The 20,310-nt window shown below is 35.8% G+C and overlaps 2 protein-coding genes across 2 annotated transcripts; both read right to left on the minus strand.

The window, feature by feature from the left end:
- Positions 1–6,968: 6,968 nt before the first annotated feature.
- LOC143624329 (magnesium dechelatase SGRL, chloroplastic-like) lies at positions 6,969–9,336 on the minus strand. The gene is made up of 5 exons (XM_077095023.1): positions 9,193–9,336; positions 7,984–8,160; positions 7,744–7,902; positions 7,508–7,654; positions 6,969–7,306 (listed from the first exon to the last, which is right to left on the minus strand). Exons 1-5 carry the CDS (start codon positions 9,334–9,336, stop codon positions 7,187–7,189), a joined length of 747 nt encoding a protein of 248 aa, XP_076951138.1. The 3' UTR covers positions 6,969–7,186.
- A 1,878-nt stretch (positions 9,337–11,214) lies between these two features.
- LOC143624342 (serine/threonine-protein kinase TIO-like) lies at positions 11,215–20,063 on the minus strand. Its single transcript, XM_077095036.1, has 23 exons — positions 19,933–20,063; positions 19,769–19,843; positions 19,564–19,656; positions 19,382–19,456; positions 19,080–19,172; positions 18,885–18,948; positions 18,716–18,800; positions 18,391–18,463; positions 18,243–18,311; positions 18,064–18,144; positions 17,871–17,967; positions 17,647–17,790; positions 16,917–17,037; positions 16,661–16,832; positions 16,427–16,525; positions 15,777–16,307; positions 13,855–14,985; positions 13,526–13,759; positions 13,304–13,447; positions 12,190–12,270; positions 11,919–12,107; positions 11,471–11,825; positions 11,215–11,369 (listed from the first exon to the last, which is right to left on the minus strand). The coding sequence occupies exons 1-22, from the start codon at positions 20,020–20,022 to the stop codon at positions 11,580–11,582; spliced, it is 3,987 nt and encodes a 1,328-aa protein (XP_076951151.1). The 5' UTR covers positions 20,023–20,063; the 3' UTR covers positions 11,215–11,369; positions 11,471–11,579.
- Positions 20,064–20,310: the final 247 nt, after the last annotated feature.

Here is a 20,310-nt window from a genome sequence, read left to right on the forward strand (position 1 = left end):
GAAGTCTTCGTGAAAGGCACACCATTTCGATTTGTCTTTGGGGGGTGGTGCCTTCTCATTTTTCCTTGGTCATCTTGCTTTGTCGCCTAAGTTCCTAACAGCAAGCATCACTCCTCCCATATCTACGGAGAAGAAATAATCAGATATTCTTGGACAATCTTCATCGTCCACCTCCTCTTCTACAGCATTGATCTTCTGGCCATTTGCTTTGTTGTATGGCTTAGAGTTGTTGTTCCTGAAGTAGGATCCTTGCTTCTTGTCTTGAGACTCGTTTTTTACCGGAGTGCTCAGTTGATCTTGCATTCTTTGATCCTCTTCCAATCTGATAAATCTTATGGCTTTGTTTCGGACTTCATCTAAATTCCTGCAGGGTGTCATCACAAGATCTTGATAAAACGGGGAGTCTTTTTGTAACCCCATCTTAAATGCCTCAACAGCTGTCGGGACATCTAAGTTTGGAATTTCCAAAACCTCCCTTCCAAACCTAGTAAGGAACTGCCTAAGAGGTTCCCCACGAGGTTGGACAACTTTATACAAATCACTAGTTAATTTTTCGAAAGATCTACTGCATGAAAATTAACTGTTAAATAGATTGATTAAATGAGAAAAGGAAGTAATAGAGTAAGGAGGAAGACTTAGCAGCCATTTAAAGGCGGATCCAGTGAGGGTTGAGCCAAAGCCTTTACACAAGAAAGCCTCTTTCAATCTATATGGGATTGGATTAATTTCCATCCTTTCTCGATATAAGGCCACGTGTTCCTCAGGATCCGTGGATCCATCATATAGTTTCATACTAGGGGCAGTAAAGCGCTTTGGTATCTCATCATCACAAATCGGTGGAGCAAACCTGGATATGTTGTGGCTTCCTGCTGGTAATTCGGGAATAGGTTTGATGACTCCAGGTACGCTCGAAATCATATCCTTGAACTTTTGTAGCTCACGGGATACGGTTTGGTTGATCTCGGTATCCTGCATACCACCATGGTTAGTGCCAAGAGATAGATTATCATAAATGTTACCTCTTGTGCGATCAAAAGATCTCGCTCAATAGCTGTGCTCGAGGTACGCTGTTTTAGCATCAACAGTTGGTCTGGTAGGAGCAGTAGTTTGCATGGGTATGAAGTCGCCTTCATGGATCTCCGTTAGCCTGGATCGGGGTTCCTTTAGAGGTTCCTTTCAATAAGGATAGTAGGACTCTGGATGCTGATGAATGATGGATTATGTTTGGAAGCCCATGGATCCTGGTTGAAAGGTCGGGGATCCTTGAAGTTGGTGGGTGGAGAATCCTTGGTAAAATCCTGAGGGACCGGATTGGAAGGCCGAGGATCCTTGCAACTGGTGACTGGAGGATCTCAGGGGTTGACCTAATGATCCTTGCTGAAGGATAGATGATCCTTGTAAGTATTGGTCAGGGTATTTCTTCTGGAAAAGGTTCGAGGATCCTTGTTGAGGGTGAGAGGATGCTGGATACCTCTGGCCCGGGAAATCCGGAGTGCCAAAGTCAAGCGTTTTTGGCATTATGGGGCTTGCGTCTTCAGCAGTCTTCTTAGTTCTCCTAATTTCCTCGATCTCATGGAGGATCCTCTGGTTGGTCTTGTTCTGCTGCTCCATATAGCTCTTCATCTGTGAACACAAAACAGAAACATCATTGTTAGCAGTTACCGTTGGAGAGACAGTAGTGGATTTTGGTCTGGAGAAAACAGCAGTCTCTTTCTTCTAAGCAATAGTTGTAGGCTTTTGTGGCTTTGTAGAGCCAGGTAGCGGTGGCAAAGTCACTTGAGCCGGGATACTTGAAGCAGCGGTTGTGGGAATAGCTTTTCCTTGAGAGGCCATTGAGTGAGTAATAGTTAGGATGGAACAATGGTAAGGGTTTTTTGTGATTAAAGCACCAAATGCCCCACGGTGGGCGCCAAACTGTTTTGGTCAAAATCAGTCTAAGGATCACGTAACCAAATTCGTATATAAGGATTGGTGCTTGTATGAACAAAATAATCAAAGTAGTAATTGTAAAGGTTGGAAAATGAGATTTATACGAGGAAAAGCCCTTGGTAACTAGTATCTCGCCGGCATAAAAACCTCTGGTAGTGAAAACCATCACTACCAAGTATATTGAACTTGAAAAGGTTACAAATGGTGGAATGATAGCTGATCGTGAATACAAGTGTTTGCTATGAACTCTCAGCGCTAAAAGTGATGTGAGTTAATCAGCTATCACTTAATGTATATATACAAGTAAGTATAACGGCTAGTAACTACTTATGCTACAATTTCGGCCACGTTCGTTTACTTCTTCAACTTGACCGTTCAAGAGCTTGGACGAGAGGGGAAGACCAGGTAAAATACTTCGTTCGCAAGAATAGGAATTTCCATTAAGCACGTGTTTTATCTGCAAAAAATAGATTAGAATATAACTGAAATTGACTGTTGAGGATCCTTGAACCACTGAGGATCCTTAGTCCTGCTAACAGTTGCCAACGATACTTGAATTTCGAGGATCAAAGATCCCGGTCCCAACACCATGCAAGGTGATGGGTTCAGAGCAATTTATTGGCGTGGTTGCGGGTTTACAATCACTCATTTTGGCACGTTGTAATATATTATTGATATATTTAGTTTGGGATAGAAGAAGACCGTGAGGATGTGGAAGAACCTCGACTCCTAGAAAGTAGGTTAGGTCCCCAAGGTCCTTGAGAGAGAATTTAGTGGCTAGATTTTTTATGAAATTATCGATGTTTTGAGGAGATGGTCCTGTGATGATGATATCATCAACATATACAAGAATGAAAATTGGAGAAGAACCGGAGTTGTGAATGAATAACGAGGGTTCGGAGATGGTGGGTTTGAAAATTTTAAAGTGAAGATATGTTTTGAGTTCTTCGTACCATGCTCGGGATGCTTGGCGAAGCCCATAGATGGCTTTGTTTAATTTGCAAACGTGAGACATGAACGATGGATCAATAAACCCAGGAGGTTGGGCCATGTATACATCTTCGGTCAAGGTACCTTGAAGGAATGCATTATTAACATCGAGTTGGCGAAGTTTCCACCGACATGACACGGCTAGAGAGAGGATGAGGCGAAGGGTAGCCGTTTTGACGACAGGGCTAAAAGTTTCGGCATAATCGATTCCAGGTCGTTGATGAAAACCTTTCGCGACTAGACGCGCTTTTAGTCGGTCTACAGAGCCATCGGGTTTATATTTTGTTTGGAAAACCCATTTGCTCCCAACAAGGTTGGAGGCGGTTGTGGGGGGTACAAGGATCCATGTTTGATTCTTTAATAAAGCTTGATGTTCTTCCGTCATAGCATTGCGCCATAATGGGTGTTTGAGCGCTTGAGTTATGGTAGATGGCTTTGTTATTGGACCATTTGTGGCACAATACAATTGGAAGTTCGGATTGTGATAACACGGATTTGGTTTATGAATACAAGCAGCAGGGATTGACGGAGGAGCGGGGGTAGTTTGGGAATTTTGGTGAGTTGCGGATGGTGGTGAGTTTGTGGCAGTGGGAATGGAATCTGCTATGGGAATTGACGGAGGGGCAGGGGTAGTTTGGGAATTTTGGTGAGTTGCGGATGGTGGTGAGTTTGTGGCGGTGGGAATGGAATCTGATGTGGGGGAGGAAATCGTATTTGATGCGGGGAATTTTGTGGAGGAGTTTGAATGTTGACTTTGATTTTGGTGAGGAGTAGTTGTGGAATCATTTTGTAAGATGGGTTCTGTTATCTCGGATATATGTATATCATGGTTGGGTGAGGTGTTATTAGGTGGAGTTTGTGATGGAGGTGAGGTGGTGGATGCCGGCTGAATTATTTGTGGTGGGATTAGGATTTGTGGTGGATAAAATAAGTAAGCTAATGGGTAACCAAGTTGTTGGATCAGTAGGTAAGAATTTGTTTTTGGTGATAGTCTCATAAGGGAATTCATTTTCAATAAACTTCACATGCCTAGAGATGTAAGTTTTGTTTGTGAGTGGATCAAGTGCATAATATGCGCTTTGAGAAGAAGAGTAACCAACAAAAATACAAGGTTTAGATTTTGGATGTAGTTTGTGTGGAGAATAGGGACGGAGCCATGGGTAGCATAGGAAACCAAAACTTCTTAGTTTTTCATAGTTTGGGTGTGTATTAAAAAGTCGGTGATATGGTGAAGTATTTTTAAGGGTTGGTGTGGGGAGACGGTTTATAAGATAGACAGCGGTAGTGAAGGCAAAAGGCCAATAATGAAGGGGGAGTTTAGCATGTGAAAGAAGATATAAGCCGGTTTCGACAATATGTCGGTGTCTACGCTCGGCATATCCATTGTGTTCGGGTGTGTGAGGGGGAGAAGTAAGGTGTGATATACCACGAGATTGAAGGTGAGAAGAAAGTTTTATATACGTATGAAAGTTGAGAGAGAATCAGATTTACTTTTTAGGGGATAAAACCATGTGTATTTGGTGAAATGATCTACAAATATAATATTATATTTGTATCCATCAAAAGAAGCAAGAGGTGAGGACCAAACATTAGAGAAAATTAATTCTAGAGGTGCATTAGAAGATAAAGTGGATTGGTAATAGGGAAGTTTATGACTCTTGTTAATGTGATAAGAGTTGCAAGTATTCTTTGAAATAGAAATACTAGAATTAAAAGAGGATAAAAGCTCTAAAGTTTTATTATTTGGATAACCCAAGATGTGGTGCCAATACTTGGATGTTTGTAGAGTGAACACCACCGGACGAACGGAGGAGCAAAGTTCATACATTCCGTTGGTTGTCATTAGTTTAAGTAGCGGGAGTTTGGAAGTCCGATCTTTTATGACAAAAACCGAGTCAAAAAACTTGATTACAAAGTTGTTGTCGCTACATAAACAAGAAATTGAGATAATACTTCAAGAGATAGAAGGGACACAAAGAACATGTTTTAGTATAAGTGGGGTGGTTTTAGTATGAATTATGAGCGAGCCAATATGAGTGATTGTGAGTGACGAACCGTCACCAATAATGAGTTCTTCAGTACCATCATATGGTGCATGATGGGACACTGCGGTTAAATCATTTGTCACATGATGTGATGCTCCACTATCAAATAACCAATTTGTGGAAGAATCGGTCGACATTCCCATAAATTTTGATGAGAAAGGTGGGCTAAATAGTGATGATAGAAGGATGGTAATGGTGAGTAGAAATGCAAGAAATGGATGGAGGGTTAGACGTGATTGCAAATGATGAGAAGTTTTCACCAAAAAATAAAAAGGTAGAATAAGAACTAACAAGCTCTGATACCATATTAAGTAATTGATATTGTGGTCAATTGCATTTTTCTCATTGAATAAGTTTACATATAAATACAAGAAGAAAACCAAAATCAAGGAAAGACAATATGCAGTTACAAATTACTATTGAATGAGATATGCAATCACGGGCAATCAATGACTGTAATAATTGTGATGATTTGAAGGAAGGAAAGAATAATTCATAATATTTGAATTTATTTTTTTTCTTTAATACTCACCAACTATTTTTAGTTGACACTCTCATATGTTTTTCAGGTATTGGAAATTTGTTTGTTGAAGATTATTTGATACAAGATATAGGATTGCATGATTGGACCTAGATTACTATAAAACAATTTTTTTTTTATTATATCTCTGTATTGCTTGTATTGAATTGAATTAAACAACTATTGTAGCATTTAGTATCATGTACTATGAACAATCACCGTCTTGCCTCGACGTATTCCGCCATCAGTTGGGGTGTGACATCTCTCCTTTTATCGGCTAATAGTGATAAATTTTATTTTATTTTTCTCTTTGGGGATCACGTCCACTCGTGTGACCATATTTATTAATTCAAATTATTTCTTTCATCGGTTCAGATTTATTATGGGTGATCCAGGCCCATTCCTCATCGATTATTAAAGATAAAAGTCATAAAATTTATTGAATCATAAGCATGACTATTTACAAAAGAGATAATTTTGTTTTCTTAAAACAGCTGTCGAGCTGTTGACCTTATGATATTTTATTTTGAAATGAGATTTTTCATTATTAAACAAACATTATTGAACGCATCATGTTTAATATACATGCATTGTTAGTGTTAGTGTATAATCTTCAATTTAGAAGTTCATACATAATAGGTGATAAATTTGGTTTTGATTGATGATAGAACCTGAGTTATTATGTAACTATAGGTTGATAAGTATCTCTTGTAGTTAATGTGAGGATTCATTCTATATGACAAATAAATGCATAGCAACCAGGTTATTGATATAATATGTCAGTGTACTTCTGTTCATAATTTATATATCAAAAGTATGAAACATGCCCATGTGAGTGAGTTGAACTAAGAGGAAGTTATGGCTTTTGATCATTCGTAGTAGTGTTTCTAATTTGGAATATTTGATTTATTCTTATTTTACCTATTGAGAATACTTTTGTTACCCCATGGGCATGTCACAATAAGATTAGTTTGTTTGTAAACATTTATTTTCTAATCAAAATATAATTTTTTAATGCGTAAATTCATATATGGTATTTACTTTTGTTAACGCATATATTCCGCAAAACAGTTGTTAGCAGTCATGGGGATGGTGGCCCGGTGGCAAAGACAAAGCCTCTTAATCACCCAAACCCGATGGGAAACATCCAAGATGGGTATTTGGGTATGAGACCCGGTATGAATTTGATTAAACATGTATATATTTCGCTGGTACCGTACGAGTATGGTATTAGACTATTAGGTGAGGCCCAACCTTATTACTCGCAACCATTGTATTACTACCAATTGCAATATGTGTTATTCATTGTTTGGGGAAGTACATTGTACAAAGGTAGTGCTTTTGCATAGTTGATCTTCTCTGTTTTATCTTTATTAAACTTTAAGCATGCTTCATTAAATATAAAACAAGCTTCATTTGACAAAATGTACCTTATAGCAAATTTTCACAAAAACCGAGTTCATTCTTAGTTTTTGAAATGAAAATTTTATTAAAAAAAGGCAAATCTTTATCAATTATCAAGAATTTTGATCTCATGGTTTCTGATTCATGAGTTGCAGTACATGGTACAAAAAAGAATCAATGAGACAGCAAAACGAATTCAATCATAACCTCTACGAGCACAGCAAGTCAACGGTTGACTTTCAACACTCCCACAGGTTGACTTTACTATATCATTGCCCCTGGACCTTTGTGTGGTTAATTACAGAAGGAATGTACAAAGAACTTGAAATACAGATTTCGGTATTCCCCAGCTCTTTGGAGGCGCAGGCCGTTCCCTATTTTCAGCCAATAAACCCTGTATCTGATCACCGAACCTTCCCTAAACATTTCATTTCACAAATATTAAAACCATTTGCTTGCATTTCAACTTCAAATTGCATACAAAAGAAACAGTCTGTTATAAATAATAAATAGCTCTTCTATGAGTGAGATTTTACTAGGTATGTTTGTTGGCATGTTTAGTATTTCAAAGGAAATTGTTTTCATACATAAGTTCAAGATTGTGTAATGTGTATCATACCTTAGCAGCATCTTTAAGCGGGCCCCAACACTCTACGCGGTTATACTTCCTTGAAGTAGAGTGGAAAAACACCCGAACAAACGCATCCATCAACTCTTTGCGTTCACTAAACAGAATTCGATCTGCATACAGGACGGCTTCAAGCACCTACAACGTTGTTTGCCAAAATTTTATTGCTTTTATTCAATAACTTAACATACTAATGTATGAATAATCATTGAAATAAGTTAATTTACCAATGGTAACTCCTTTGAGAAGATGTAGTATCTGAACTCTGCAGTAATATCTAGCAATGAATTTGGTCCACTAACATAACAATGAACATCAAGACACATGTGGCCCTTCACTTCAGCCCATTGAGCTACTACATCATCCTTATTATACCACCCTTTCAGCTTTTCAATCAAACCACAAATGTATAATTGTTCAGTAAGTGTATTCTTGTGTGTGTGTGTGTGTGTGTAAGCAATAGTCACCTGGTCATGATGAATAAGATTTGAGATGGTTAATGTGAGGTTAGCAGTGAAGTCACAATGAGATAGATTGTAAGTCCTTGGAACAATTCTTGTGTACTGATCCTTTTCATCTCCTTTAAATATTACTTCAAGTTTTGATGCATCAAATGTTGCAGGAGGCCCTAGAAGCTTTACAGCCTACTCATTGCACCAAAGTTAGCTCTAAATTCAACAACCAATTGATATGATAAACACACACACAACCCGAAAATTGGACAACTCCCAATATGTTTACATTATTTTATAATGCGGAATTCATGGGCATCTTAATACTTAAAAGTTACATGTTTTTTTAATGTTTTATGTACAATAGTTAATCATGTGGTTAATAGTTTAAAGGAGCAAAATTAAAAAATAGTCTTTTATGCACATGCTTACAATTTTAGCCCTTTATCTTTTCCTAACTTTTGGTTATTTAAAAAATACTTATACTTTAACCTTCTTAACTTTAACCACATATTTTTATAAATGCATTCTTAAACCAACTTACCTCGTGATTTTTTAAATTTTCTTAACTTTTTTATACGTTAATATTTATTAAAAAAAATTACACTATATAAACGAGCATTTTGTTCTCTAAAATTTGAGTATGGTATTACTTTAGAATTCCAAAAAAAAAAAAAAACATTGTACATGATTATCCGTGATTGTGTGCATTGCCCGAGCACCTCTCTAATTATCAAGTAATATTACTCAAAAACCTTGATTACACATATGTGGTGTTTCTCTTGCTAAATCCTAATAACACTAACTTAGAGCATGTTGGGGATCGAGTTTGAAAAATGCTTATTGGCTTATTGGTACTTTCAAAAAGGCTAAAAAAATTAAAATGTGTTAGGCAATTACAAAAACCTTTCTTATTTTAGATTTTTCAAAAGGTTGAAAAACATTTTTCCAAAAACCCCAAATCCTGGCTTTTCAAAATGACTTTTTGAAGAAGCCGGTAAACATTTTTCAAACTCAACTCCAAACATGCCCTTATTCATTAAGAAACTATAATTAACAAGCCCTAACTCTTGAGATGGAAAAAAAAAATATTGAGCCAACAGAAAACTGGCAACCAATTTACCACATTATTCATCTTAATCCAATAAACAATCATACAAGTTTTGAGGTTTTAAATGATAGTCTAATCTAAAATCATGTGACAATATACGAATAATAGCTGACCTGATAGACAAGAGGATTATAAGAAGGCCCTGGCCCTGTGGTGTGAGGAAGAAAAACAGAAGATCTTGGTGAAGTAGGATTTAGACTGCAAACAAATGGGTTTCTGTAAGTTGTTGTTGATGATGAGAAATTTGTGATGGCCATTCTTCCAAAAACATTGCTTTATTAATTACAATGTGGGTTCAACAAATTCATCACCGGCCACTTGGAGTTGCTACTTTCAATAACATACATATGTATGTGGTGATGAAATTGTGTTTGAAACAAAGGCTCTGATTTTGGGTTTCTGAGTTGGTAAGGAAGGTTACATGGTGGGTGGGGCCTACTGAGAATCCATGCTAGTCTTCAAGTAACCACTCATTTTCATATTTGATAGATAATTTTTTTTTTTTCTTTTTTTCTGTTTCAATAAATTAAATACTTGGTACTCGGAATTAAGCATTTAGTCGATCCAAATGGGTTCGTTCATTTGGGTAAAGAGTTTATGGGTTTATTAATATTATTATATAAAGTTTTAAAATGTGAAACACAGTTAGAAATATTAGATCAAGTAAACTTAATTAACACATGCAATTTCAGTTATTATTTTGAACAGATACCAGATACCACACATAATAAAAACATCTTAACCCTCCATTTATACTAAAGCAATAATTTGTTCTTGTTCTCTAAGCTAATTATGTTACTAATGAGAAAACAAATAATAAACATTTTTTTTTCTTTTGGTTTTTATATGGACACCAACTTTCTCATGTGGCCCATTTCACCCCTTGACTTCTTGTTTCACCCGTAATTAACCGTTTCGCATGTAAACATTTAGATTACATCATACATATATGTATGTATTAAATAGCAACTTATCTTTTATGAGTATAAAACACTGTTCCATTATATTGGTACTTTTATGCACGTAGTACAAGTACTAAATGCATGGGGTTATTTTACTATGCAAAGGGGAGGATGGTTTTGTTATTTTTTTTAATAGGGTGAAGAAATCGTAAAATAGTTAAAGGGGCATATTAGTACTTTCATTTTCTTTTAAGATTTTTAGTCAAATGTAAATATTTATATATTAATAAAGAACAAAAAATGGGTTAACAAATTCTCTTCGGCATGTGGCTTACCTAAATTATGGATACGATTACAATAATGTTTTACGTCTCGATCTAAATTTCATGAGTTTTAACATGTAACAACACAAATGTGTGATTTAATGTTTTTACATATATATTTTTAGTTTAGTTTAACGGTCCATCACAACGTACGGGTTCAAAATACTAGTTAATCTTAATATGTTCATCATCCTGGGTCTTTGATTCCAAGCAATGCCTCATCTCTTCAAGTTTAATTCTTGGATCATCAATTACCTTACCTTTTTTCTTTCAAAAATCCACCACTCGGCATGTCCACTCAATCTTGGCAAGGTATCCGACCAATCTAACTTAAGCCGAAATCACATTTAACAATCTAACTTAATAATTGTAAACCCAGCATTCATTTCTTAGGTTACACTTGAGTTCACCAATAATAATATCTCATTATCAGTATTCGAATTGACATTCTTAGTTTTAATACTTTAGATCCAGCCATAAGCCCTCTAAAGTTTTGAAATATATGCATTTAACCAACAATACATGATGTATGTTGTTAAATGTGCTCATGATAATTAAGAGGATTTTACTCAACTTAAACACAGCACATTTTTCTATTCATGTCACTTAGTAAAACACTAATACAAGCATGTTTGATAAGTTGATTACACAACTCAACTCATTTGTGTGACGTATCCAAATCATAGCTTGATTAGTTGGTTCATTTTCTCAAGTACTTTTCAAAAACGTTTTTAAAGTCTCATATATCAAAACATTCGGTAAATCATGTTTTATCAAACTCTTTAGTCAACTGTTGTAAATCTTAATCTTTTAAAAGTCCATTACACTAACTTAGAAACATGTTATTAATCTTATCAGATATTCAAATGTACGCACCTTGTGTACACCCTTCACCCCAGTTGCTGCAAACGAAATAACTTGACCGCCCAGATGCACGAGGGCGTGCTTTTTAAATCATAGAAACAGCCACGATGTTTTTAACCAATACATTTCAACCAAGAAAATACACAATGATACATTGTATGCATATTGTAGTACAAAAATGCTTATTTACATCCAAACACCCTCCCTCCTTAATCTACAAATTCTTGATCCCATTCAACAATGTTGAAATATAATTCAAAAAACTAGGGCTAGATCTTACATGAAAGTAACATTTAACACACGCTGAGTGGTTCAATTGAGTATATCATGCTCCCTGTGCCAGGCAAAGGTTAATCAACAAAAGCTTTGAAAAAACAAACCAAAGATGTGAAAAAACAAACAAATATACCATCACGGCTGAGCGGTTTTTTTGAGAATGGCAGAAGCATATTCAGCAATCGTTTCGTCTCCCGACTCCCGAAGCTTTCCAAGCACCGGGTACCGATCAGATGAGAGCAGAAACTGTCTACAAGGTGAGTGTGTGCACATCTTATACAATGCAAATAGAGCTATTTTTAAAGGTGACTCGGTTATGGCATCTTTCCGGCTTGGGTTGGGGATAACAGCAGAACAATCTTCCACTAACTTCAACAAAGCCTGCAAAACCCATGTAAATAGCCAATAACCATATTGTAAGTTTGTGATGCTTATATTGAAGTTTTGACTTTTGAAGGACAAAAGTGTAACTACCTGCATTGCCCCTTTAGAAACCATATCTTGACAAAGTTTGTTGGAGTTTCTAACAAGATTGCTAAGAGCGCCCGATGCATTTGCTTTTGTTTTGTCTTCTTCTTCTGAAAGCAGCAAGTTTGCTAGTTGAGGGATGCATCTTCTCAGCTCTTCATAAAAGAAATCGTTGTGATATGCTGCGTTACCGATCTGTTTAATGAACAGAAGTCAGGCAGGCAATGATTCAGCAATACATACATATTGTAGTTAAAAAGATAAAAATGTGTCTTACAGCAAAACAAGCAAATTTACGGGTGCGCTTGTCCCCATCAGAGCAACGATCAACCAACAGACTGACAATATTATGCTTTGCCTATAAAAGAAGAGGAAGAAAAGTTATGGTTATGGTCACTAATTCTATAAAAGAAGAGCCCGAGCCTGTGTTAGCTTGGCTCGTGGCTCGCTTCGTAGTTGGCCCGTTTAAAATAAAGTCCAAATTAATTCACACTCACGCACACACACACACATATGTACACAGACATATGACAAATTTAATGAAAACATAAAATATATTGAAAACTCTAATTAATATTGAAAAGTTTCATCTGGCTCGTTTAAAAGTCCCAATTTTTAATATATATAAATTATGAAATATGAAGTTTATAAATCTGCACTATGTTTATCAGTGTATGTTACAAATATTATTTCTAGTTTATATTAAAAAGTAGGAGATAACCACTTACAAACCAAAAAAACAAAAAAAACTAAATGTAGTTAGCGATATACATGTGTCACATTTGTTGGAATAATTTAATCAAGAAATTTGAAATAAATTGGAGTCAATTAGGTTTAATATAAAAGTCAAATCATAATGTGAAAGGAAAAAAAAGATTTGTTTAAGATGCCACCGTGTAGACTTTAGATGAAAGCGCATGTCGGTTAGGGACTTAGGATAGTTAAAACAGTTATTTAGCCATTATATTGTAGCTTGTAAGGGTATAAATACCCACCTACACGCCGACATTTAAATGTGTGAAATATAACAAAGTGTGTTTTGTGCCTTTGTCTCTGTCTCATGCTCATCTAATTAATGATAATAATATTCTTGTTCATCCAAAAACCAAATCCTAATAATTGAAAAAACGATCCAGGGAACAGTTGTCACTCATAATCTACATATGCGTACCCGGCAAGACCTATATGTGTGTAAAATATAAAAAAAATAAAAGTTTTAAAAAAATTCAAAAACAAACAACCCAGCTCAAGATTTTAATTAAACGAGCTGAGCTGGCTTGGCTTGTATATAAGACGGGCCCGAACTCACCCTGGTCCCACTCGGCTTGTTTTAGAGCCCACATGTAATTGTTGTAGATATATTTATGTAAGCAAATGTGGTTTATACGTACCAATAAGCCATAAAAGTAGGAGTTATGTCGGCACATGTTTCCTAGGGCATTGCAAGCCTTGGCCCGTATATTGGGATCTTCATGAGTAAGAAACCCTTTCAATTGTTCTAAGATGTCTGCTCCCTTTATGTGCTCATAAAAATCCTACACAAAAATAATTTTATATAATTTATTAACAATCATTTACCAAAAATGTTCACATAACTAGTAAGCAACTCTAACCTTGTGCATACGAGCTACATCCGAAACTATCATTAAAACATCCAGTTTAACTTCTCTAGGTGAAGAATTATCAAGTAACCGCCTCATCATATTCGGGCTCAACAGACCATTGCGAAGAAGTTGCACAACCAGTGGCCCGTGACCCATCATTTTTGCTACAAATGCAACAGGTCTTGCAGTATCCTTTAACTCCACATGTTTCAAGCACTGAATTATATGAGCTGGAATCCCTACCTGCAGAGTCAAAACACAAAAAGCAAAATTAGTTCAAATTTGAAAACCACTATTTAATTGAAATAAGTTTCAGAAATATTAAAGATAATATTGACCTCTAAAAGAACTTGAATATATTTCTTCATGCTTGCTTCTATTGATTTAACCAACTCTTTATCATCAGCACAAGCTTTAGCACCAGGAGACCCCATGTTTAACAGAAAACCACTGCTAACCGAAGCAGCAGTAGCAATACCAGGAGCAGCAGATGGAGAATTTGTTGCATTTTGAACCGCCACAAACGGAAATGCAAGAAGATTAATAACAGAATTAACTGTATCTCTAATTCCATTTTTACCTCCACCAGGTCCACCCCAACATCTAATAAGCTTAAGATGCACATCTGATATCAAATCAGACACAAGTTTGACATGCTCCTGTTTAAGTAGCACCTGGCGAAAAGTAGAACTGCCGCCTGGCAGACACTGGCAAAGTGAAGAAACAGTCCATACGACCCCAACAGGCGAGAGTCCGATTTGATTTTGATCTGAATGATTGTTTCCCAACAAATCAATAAGAGTTTGTGGAATACCACTAGCACATAACTGTTGGATTGCTAAAGCCCCGCCAAACATTAATCTAGAATCCAACAAACCAACACAACCGTCTCGAAATCCATGCCAATACGAGAGCTTGTTTCCATTATTATTATTATCTGTTAAAACCCTTAAATAACCACAAAGTGTGGCGCTTCGTGGAATCAAAGGCACTGCTATTTCAGATATTGATGTTTCAACAGAAGAGTTACTTTCAAGTGACAAAATAGAAGCCAGTGCCAGCATGGAGGACATTGAATGAGGTTGAAAGGAGTTTTGTATTCTGTCACATAAAGAATAATGATGCGCAAGGTCAGAGAGGCGAGAGTGTTGTTTTTTTGTTGATGATGTCAGCATGAAAAGCGCAGAGTTTCTTCCGGTTGACTTTAGAGATTGTGCAACTGCAGTAAGTAGAAGGCATGAATGGCAAACTAAAGCAGATGGATTGGATATTTTGGTTTTTAGATTGCTTGTTTCGCCTGTTTGTGAAGGTCTGTCAATGGAAGCACAAAGAGATAATATTGAAAATATCTCTGAAATGATTGTATTATCACCACCTCCACTAACAACTGTTGTAACAGGTAAAGAACTAGGAAGGCCACATAATACACCACTAACTGAGCTGTTGTGCAGACAACACCTTAAGATGATCTGAAATTGAAAAAAGAAAGAATTACAAAATTACATCACTCTTCAAGTAAGGGAAAATTGAGTAAAGTTTTGTCTCTAGCAGGTCAAAAGGGTTTGCGCCTGTGCGTGTAGGCCTGTAAACGAACCGAACGTTTAGTGAGCGGTTCATGAACCGTTTGGCAGGAAGTTCGTTTATGTTCGCTCATTAACGAATGAACATGAACACAACTTTTTGTTCATTCAATTAAATGGACAAACAAGAACGCATGTCCTGTCCGCTCATTTACGTCCATTTATGTCTATTTGTTTAGGTGTGTTAATATACATTTGTTTATATCTGTTTACTTATGTCTGTTCATATATATTATTCATTTCAAATTTATTTCTTACTAACTTAAAATCAACTTGATTTTCATATATAACACCTTTGTTATATATTCATTTGATTTTTAAATATTGGATCAATGATCATGCTATTTTAGACTTTACTTTGGGAATGAGTTTACTTACTTTTAGTAATTTATTTATGTTAGTTCATTTATGTTTGTTTGTGTTTAATATGATCATTTGTGTTTGTGAACCATTCATTTAGAATATAATGAACAATTGAACAAACATAAAACAAACGCAAACACGAACACATTTGATTTCTTAACGAATGAGCATGACCGTTCGTTTAAGTGTTCTTTTCAATCCGTTTGTTTGGTTAAAGTTTAACAATCAAATACGAGCAAGATCCATTCGTGTTTGTACGGTTTGTTTATAGGCCTCTGTGTGTGTATACTGAGTCAATAATATAAGAAAGTAATCACCTGAATAGCAGAAGACCATGCAGCCTCTAAGCGTTGGCGAAGACAATAATAAAGCGCAACTTGTAAAGCTTTGGATCTAAGGAATGCTCGAGTAACCCCGTCAACTATTTTTTCAGATTCTATACCAATCAATGGTTCAGAATCATCTCCGTTAATATTAAGCCGATCCAACGAGGGGGAATACATTGAGCTTAATGGAAAGACATGTGCATGTTCCTTTGTAGATAGAATCTCAAATGCATCTATCAATGACCAAATAGCCCTACTTGCTTCACAAGCTAGCCGTAACAAATTTGATGAGCCGGACATTAGACTTGTGCCACAAGCCACCAAGTGTGAAAGCAAAGTGTCTGATACTCCTGATGATTTCGCATGATCTAATATCTCTTTAAGACCATTGATTGCCATGTCAACACGGTTGGATCCCAAAGATGCTTTCAGACCTTGTGCTGCTCGAGATACTATAACAGTAATGCAGGCAATGGATTCACTTAAAAGTCTTCCAGATGCATCTTCTGTAGAACTAGAAACCTACATATACAGAAGTTCAAGAAATTGAAATAAATCTAAGTTGTTATACAAAGAACAAACACACGTGCACACACACACACACATATAATATATATGCAGTCCCCAGTTGAGAGTATGACCTCTTTATGATGCTCCACCATAGCAACCCAATGCCTGATGTATGAATCTCCCAATCCACCTCCACAGTTATCTAATAACTTCTTTATAACTGAGAAACACTGCACACGAGATGTAAATGACAAACATGTTAATAACAAAGTGAAGACATTTTAAAATTCAACTTGTGAAGACATGAAACAGTTGCTTATTATCAAATTGGTAATTTTGTAAGCCTTAACAAATAACAAACATACCTTTACTAGTAAGTCATTAAAATCTGACTTTTTTAGACGAAGTATATTAGCAGTAAAGCCTATAAGTTCCCAAAATATTTCATCAAGAATCCCTGAAGAATTGATGGCACCAGCAGCAACTAAGTTTAAAAGAATTTTCAAGGACTGGTTTGCAGAAAGAATATCTTGATCCCTGAACAATATTGTGGTCATAAAACCTCGTAAGATAACTAGAGCGAAGAAACCAAAACTTCAAGGCATGTTAAATTCTTTTTACCTGCACTGCCTATTTTTAAGAGGCAACAAAATAACTGACAGTGCTTCGTTATCTTGGCCAATTAACTTGGCACCCTTAGCATTGCGAGAATTATTTTCCAATTTGTCCAGTAGCTGGCAACCTGATTTAAAAAATAAAAGAAAAACAGAACCAGTCATGCATCTTTACCTCGATATTTATATGAGCCTATCAACAATAACAGTTTTGAACTAATTATGTTCTTTGTTACTAGAAATCAATTTAGATAAGAATAACTTATGAAAGATGCAAATGTGTCCAGTGTCATGTCCCTTGGTGGTTTCCTTGAAACCAAGTTTTAAAAATTAATCCAATTATATATTAAACATCACAATACAGGTGTGCTCTAAAAGAACATAGTATGTGCTTATTGCTAAAACAAAAAGACCAGTCACAACTAAAATTTGTGAGCAAAAAAAACATATTTGAAATTGTGCAATCTTGGAGCATGAACCTCACTTAACATTCAAATATCATCAACAAGTGGTGTGATATGTGTCAATAGTTGAGGGTCTGTTTGTACTAAGATGTAAACAAGTAATTGGTTGACTGAATTCTTAGTTTCTCTCTCTACTCTCTATCTATCCCTGTTCTTCATATCATGGTGAAACCCAAATAGGCGAATATATAATAAAGTCAACATATAGAAAAAAGTGAAGTTTATGTTCTGAACTTAGAATTCATAAAAACAATCTAGAGTTGAGTTGTTTACCTGATTGTACATTGTCATTTTCTGTTACCCTTTGAGACTCTGGTTGTGGTGATGAACAATCAATAGTTGAGTGTTGACCATGTCGACCATGTCGACCCAAATCAATTGTATTTTCATCCATAGCAGTAAGAGGTCGGCTTTTACCTGCAGTAATGTCTCTTAACTTAGTTACACTTATCCATGGTCAGTTAGGTAATTTAATAATTTTTTCAGTTAAGGTATACCTTCAGGACTTGCAGAGACTAGACCAGTTGCCTGTACATGCTGTTCCCCTTTCAAAGCATCGCTTACTCTAGAAGCAGCAGTGTTGGCACGAAGCTCCTTGTAATCAATTAACGTACTCAAAATGTCATTTTAACATGATTAGGCCCAAAAACACACTTAAAAATAAATAAAATAAGATAAGTCGTTAAGTACCCTAGCCTCAACATCTTCAAGATTTTTGGCAACAAATGGATGATGAAGAAGCTTGGGCCATGTCAGTCTGCTATGAGGATCCTGCTCTCATGATGATAAATATTGCAGGTTGATCATAAATAAACAAAAATGCATACAAATTACATAATTCAAGTAACCACAGAGCTTTATAATTATACCTTATTAAGCAACCCCCTGAGAAAGCTTTTAAAGTTTGCACTCATGGTTTCTGGGTACTTCACTGGATCCTAGAAGTGGCATAAAAACGACTTGTATAACATATATACAACTATGCTTTACAGTTAAATTTGGTTCAAAGGGTTATACCTTGATGATATGCCGGATAAGTGCATATACCGAATTAGTGTAAAAAGGAGGTTGACCAACAAATAATTCATACCTGAAAATATATCAAATGAATCAAACCCAGATCAACTTGCACACCAAAACTCAATACATTCAGTCTATTAACCGCACATTGACGCTTTATCCAACAAAAAACAAAAAGCAAATTTTGTTATTGAAGGCTTTGATGTGTGTGTATCCCAACATAGTTTTCAAAAAGAAAAATAAAGAAATGCAAGAAAAACAGCATAAAGCTAAGATTTCCTTTTTAAAAAAATTCACATAGTTTTCAAGAAAATTAACTTACAGAATCACACCAAGGGACCACAGATCAACAGTGTGGTTGTATGGTTGCTCTCGTACAAGTTCTGGAGCCATGTACAATGGTGTACCTGAAAGAAAAAGAATGCATGGGTAATTGTTCAATTAATAAACTAAAGATGATTATAAAATAATGGTATTAAAGCTAATTGTACCTTTTATAGAACGTAGAACAACTGTATTATTTGACATAGCTCGTGCAAACCCAAAATCGCATAGCTGTTTCATAAGAGAAAAAGGTGACTACTACTAACAAGCAAACAGAAACATCTGGGTACATATATAACTAATTAAAATGACACATATAGTGTGTGTTGTTAAACAAAGTCGTTTCTGAGTTTAGAACCAACCTTAACAATACCCCCTGCACAAATCAAAATGTTTTGTGGCTTCATGTCCCGGTGAATTATACGGTTGGAATGCAAGTAGTGCAAAGCTCTCACCTGAGTATTTTAAGAAAGAATAAACATGTTAAAAGATGTTAATAACATACAATGTTATAAAGAAATATAGCAACATATGAACTGTATAATATGTATGTAGCTAAAAAATGAATTCAAACACTTAAAAGTCCATTCTGTGAAGGGAGCGTACAGTTACAGTCAAAAGAGAGTGACATAGGGAAAAAATAATAGTTAAGTTAGTAAAGTACCAACTGCTTTGCAATTTTCTGCACCTCATCTTCAGGGAGGCACTTATCATCTTCAAGAATTTCAAACAATTCACCCTGTATCATAATGCATCCAGTCAATATCGATAGAAAGTTAAATCTTACAACACTGCATAACAAACAAACCAAAGAAGGGTTATGAGAAAAAGGACAAAGGTAGTTACTTGAGCAAACTCAGTAACAACACAGAACTCCTGCGGACTCTCAAATGAATCTAACATCTGAATCACATTTTCATGTTTAAGCTTCCTCAAGATCTGCAAAAAGTAGCCGTCGAACGAATTACACCTCAATACATAAATTAAAAAAACTAAATACATACATATATATATATATATATATATATATATTAAAAGGTAACATTACTACCTCAATTTCTTGTCTGAGATTTTGAATATCCTTTTCACTTTTACCATGCTTCATAATAAACTTCATTGCAACGGTCTATTACAAAGATAGAATCAAATAAACACTAACTAGTACGAGTACCTGATTAATAATAAAAAGAAAGATTAATCTGAAGGTGCGTATACCTGACCAGTGAACTTCCTTCTTCCTTTGTACACTTTACCGAAGGATCCTTCGCCTACAAGCTCTATAACATGATAGTTTTCAACTCCCATAGCTAGATCTTTCAATTCTACGGCCAACAGCAACTATAAACTGCATTAATTAACCAAACAAAAACACCGGTGAACGAATTAGGGTTAGGGTTTGACAAAATCAATTGAAGATCGAGAAAACACACACGTAGATGCTGAATCTGAATCTGAGCAATAACTGAAAGCCACCAAATACAGGGTTAGGGTTTCAAATATTGGCAGAAGAAGGTATTGGAGATGTAGAAGAAACGTACCACGCACGAGGATGTTGAAAGTGAAGCTTAAACAGGAGTGAATCTAGACTGTAGA

This window comes from Bidens hawaiensis, unplaced genomic scaffold (assembly GCF_021521415.1).
Source record: "Bidens hawaiensis isolate Kalapana, Puna unplaced genomic scaffold, B.hawaiensis_p1.1 tig00003760_1, whole genome shotgun sequence".
In the NCBI taxonomy this organism is placed as follows: Eukaryota; Viridiplantae; Streptophyta; class Magnoliopsida; order Asterales; family Asteraceae; genus Bidens; species Bidens hawaiensis.

Excerpts from the sequence above, each read along its gene's own strand:
- LOC143624329 (XM_077095023.1), bottom strand. The coding sequence starts at position 9,336 with ATGGCCATCACAAATTTCTCATCATCAACAACAACTTACAGAAACCCA. Across the intron at positions 7,903-7,983 it reads ATCTTATTCATCATGACCAG|CTGAAAGGGTGGTATAATAA; the intron begins GTGACTATTGCT and ends TTGATTGAAAAG. Across the intron at positions 7,655-7,743 it reads TCTCAAAGGAGTTACCATTG|GTGCTTGAAGCCGTCCTGTA; the intron begins GTAAATTAACTT and ends ACAACGTTGTAG.
- LOC143624342 (XM_077095036.1), bottom strand. The coding sequence starts at position 20,022 with ATGGGAGTTGAAAACTATCATGTTATAGAGCTTGTAGGCGAAGGATCC. Across the intron at positions 17,968-18,063 it reads TTGAAGATGTTGAGGCTAGG|GAGCTTCGTGCCAACACTGC; the intron begins GTACTTAACGAC and ends ATTGATTACAAG. Across the intron at positions 17,791-17,870 it reads AGTCTCTGCAAGTCCTGAAG|GTAAAAGCCGACCTCTTACT; the intron begins GTATACCTTAAC and ends ACATTACTGCAG.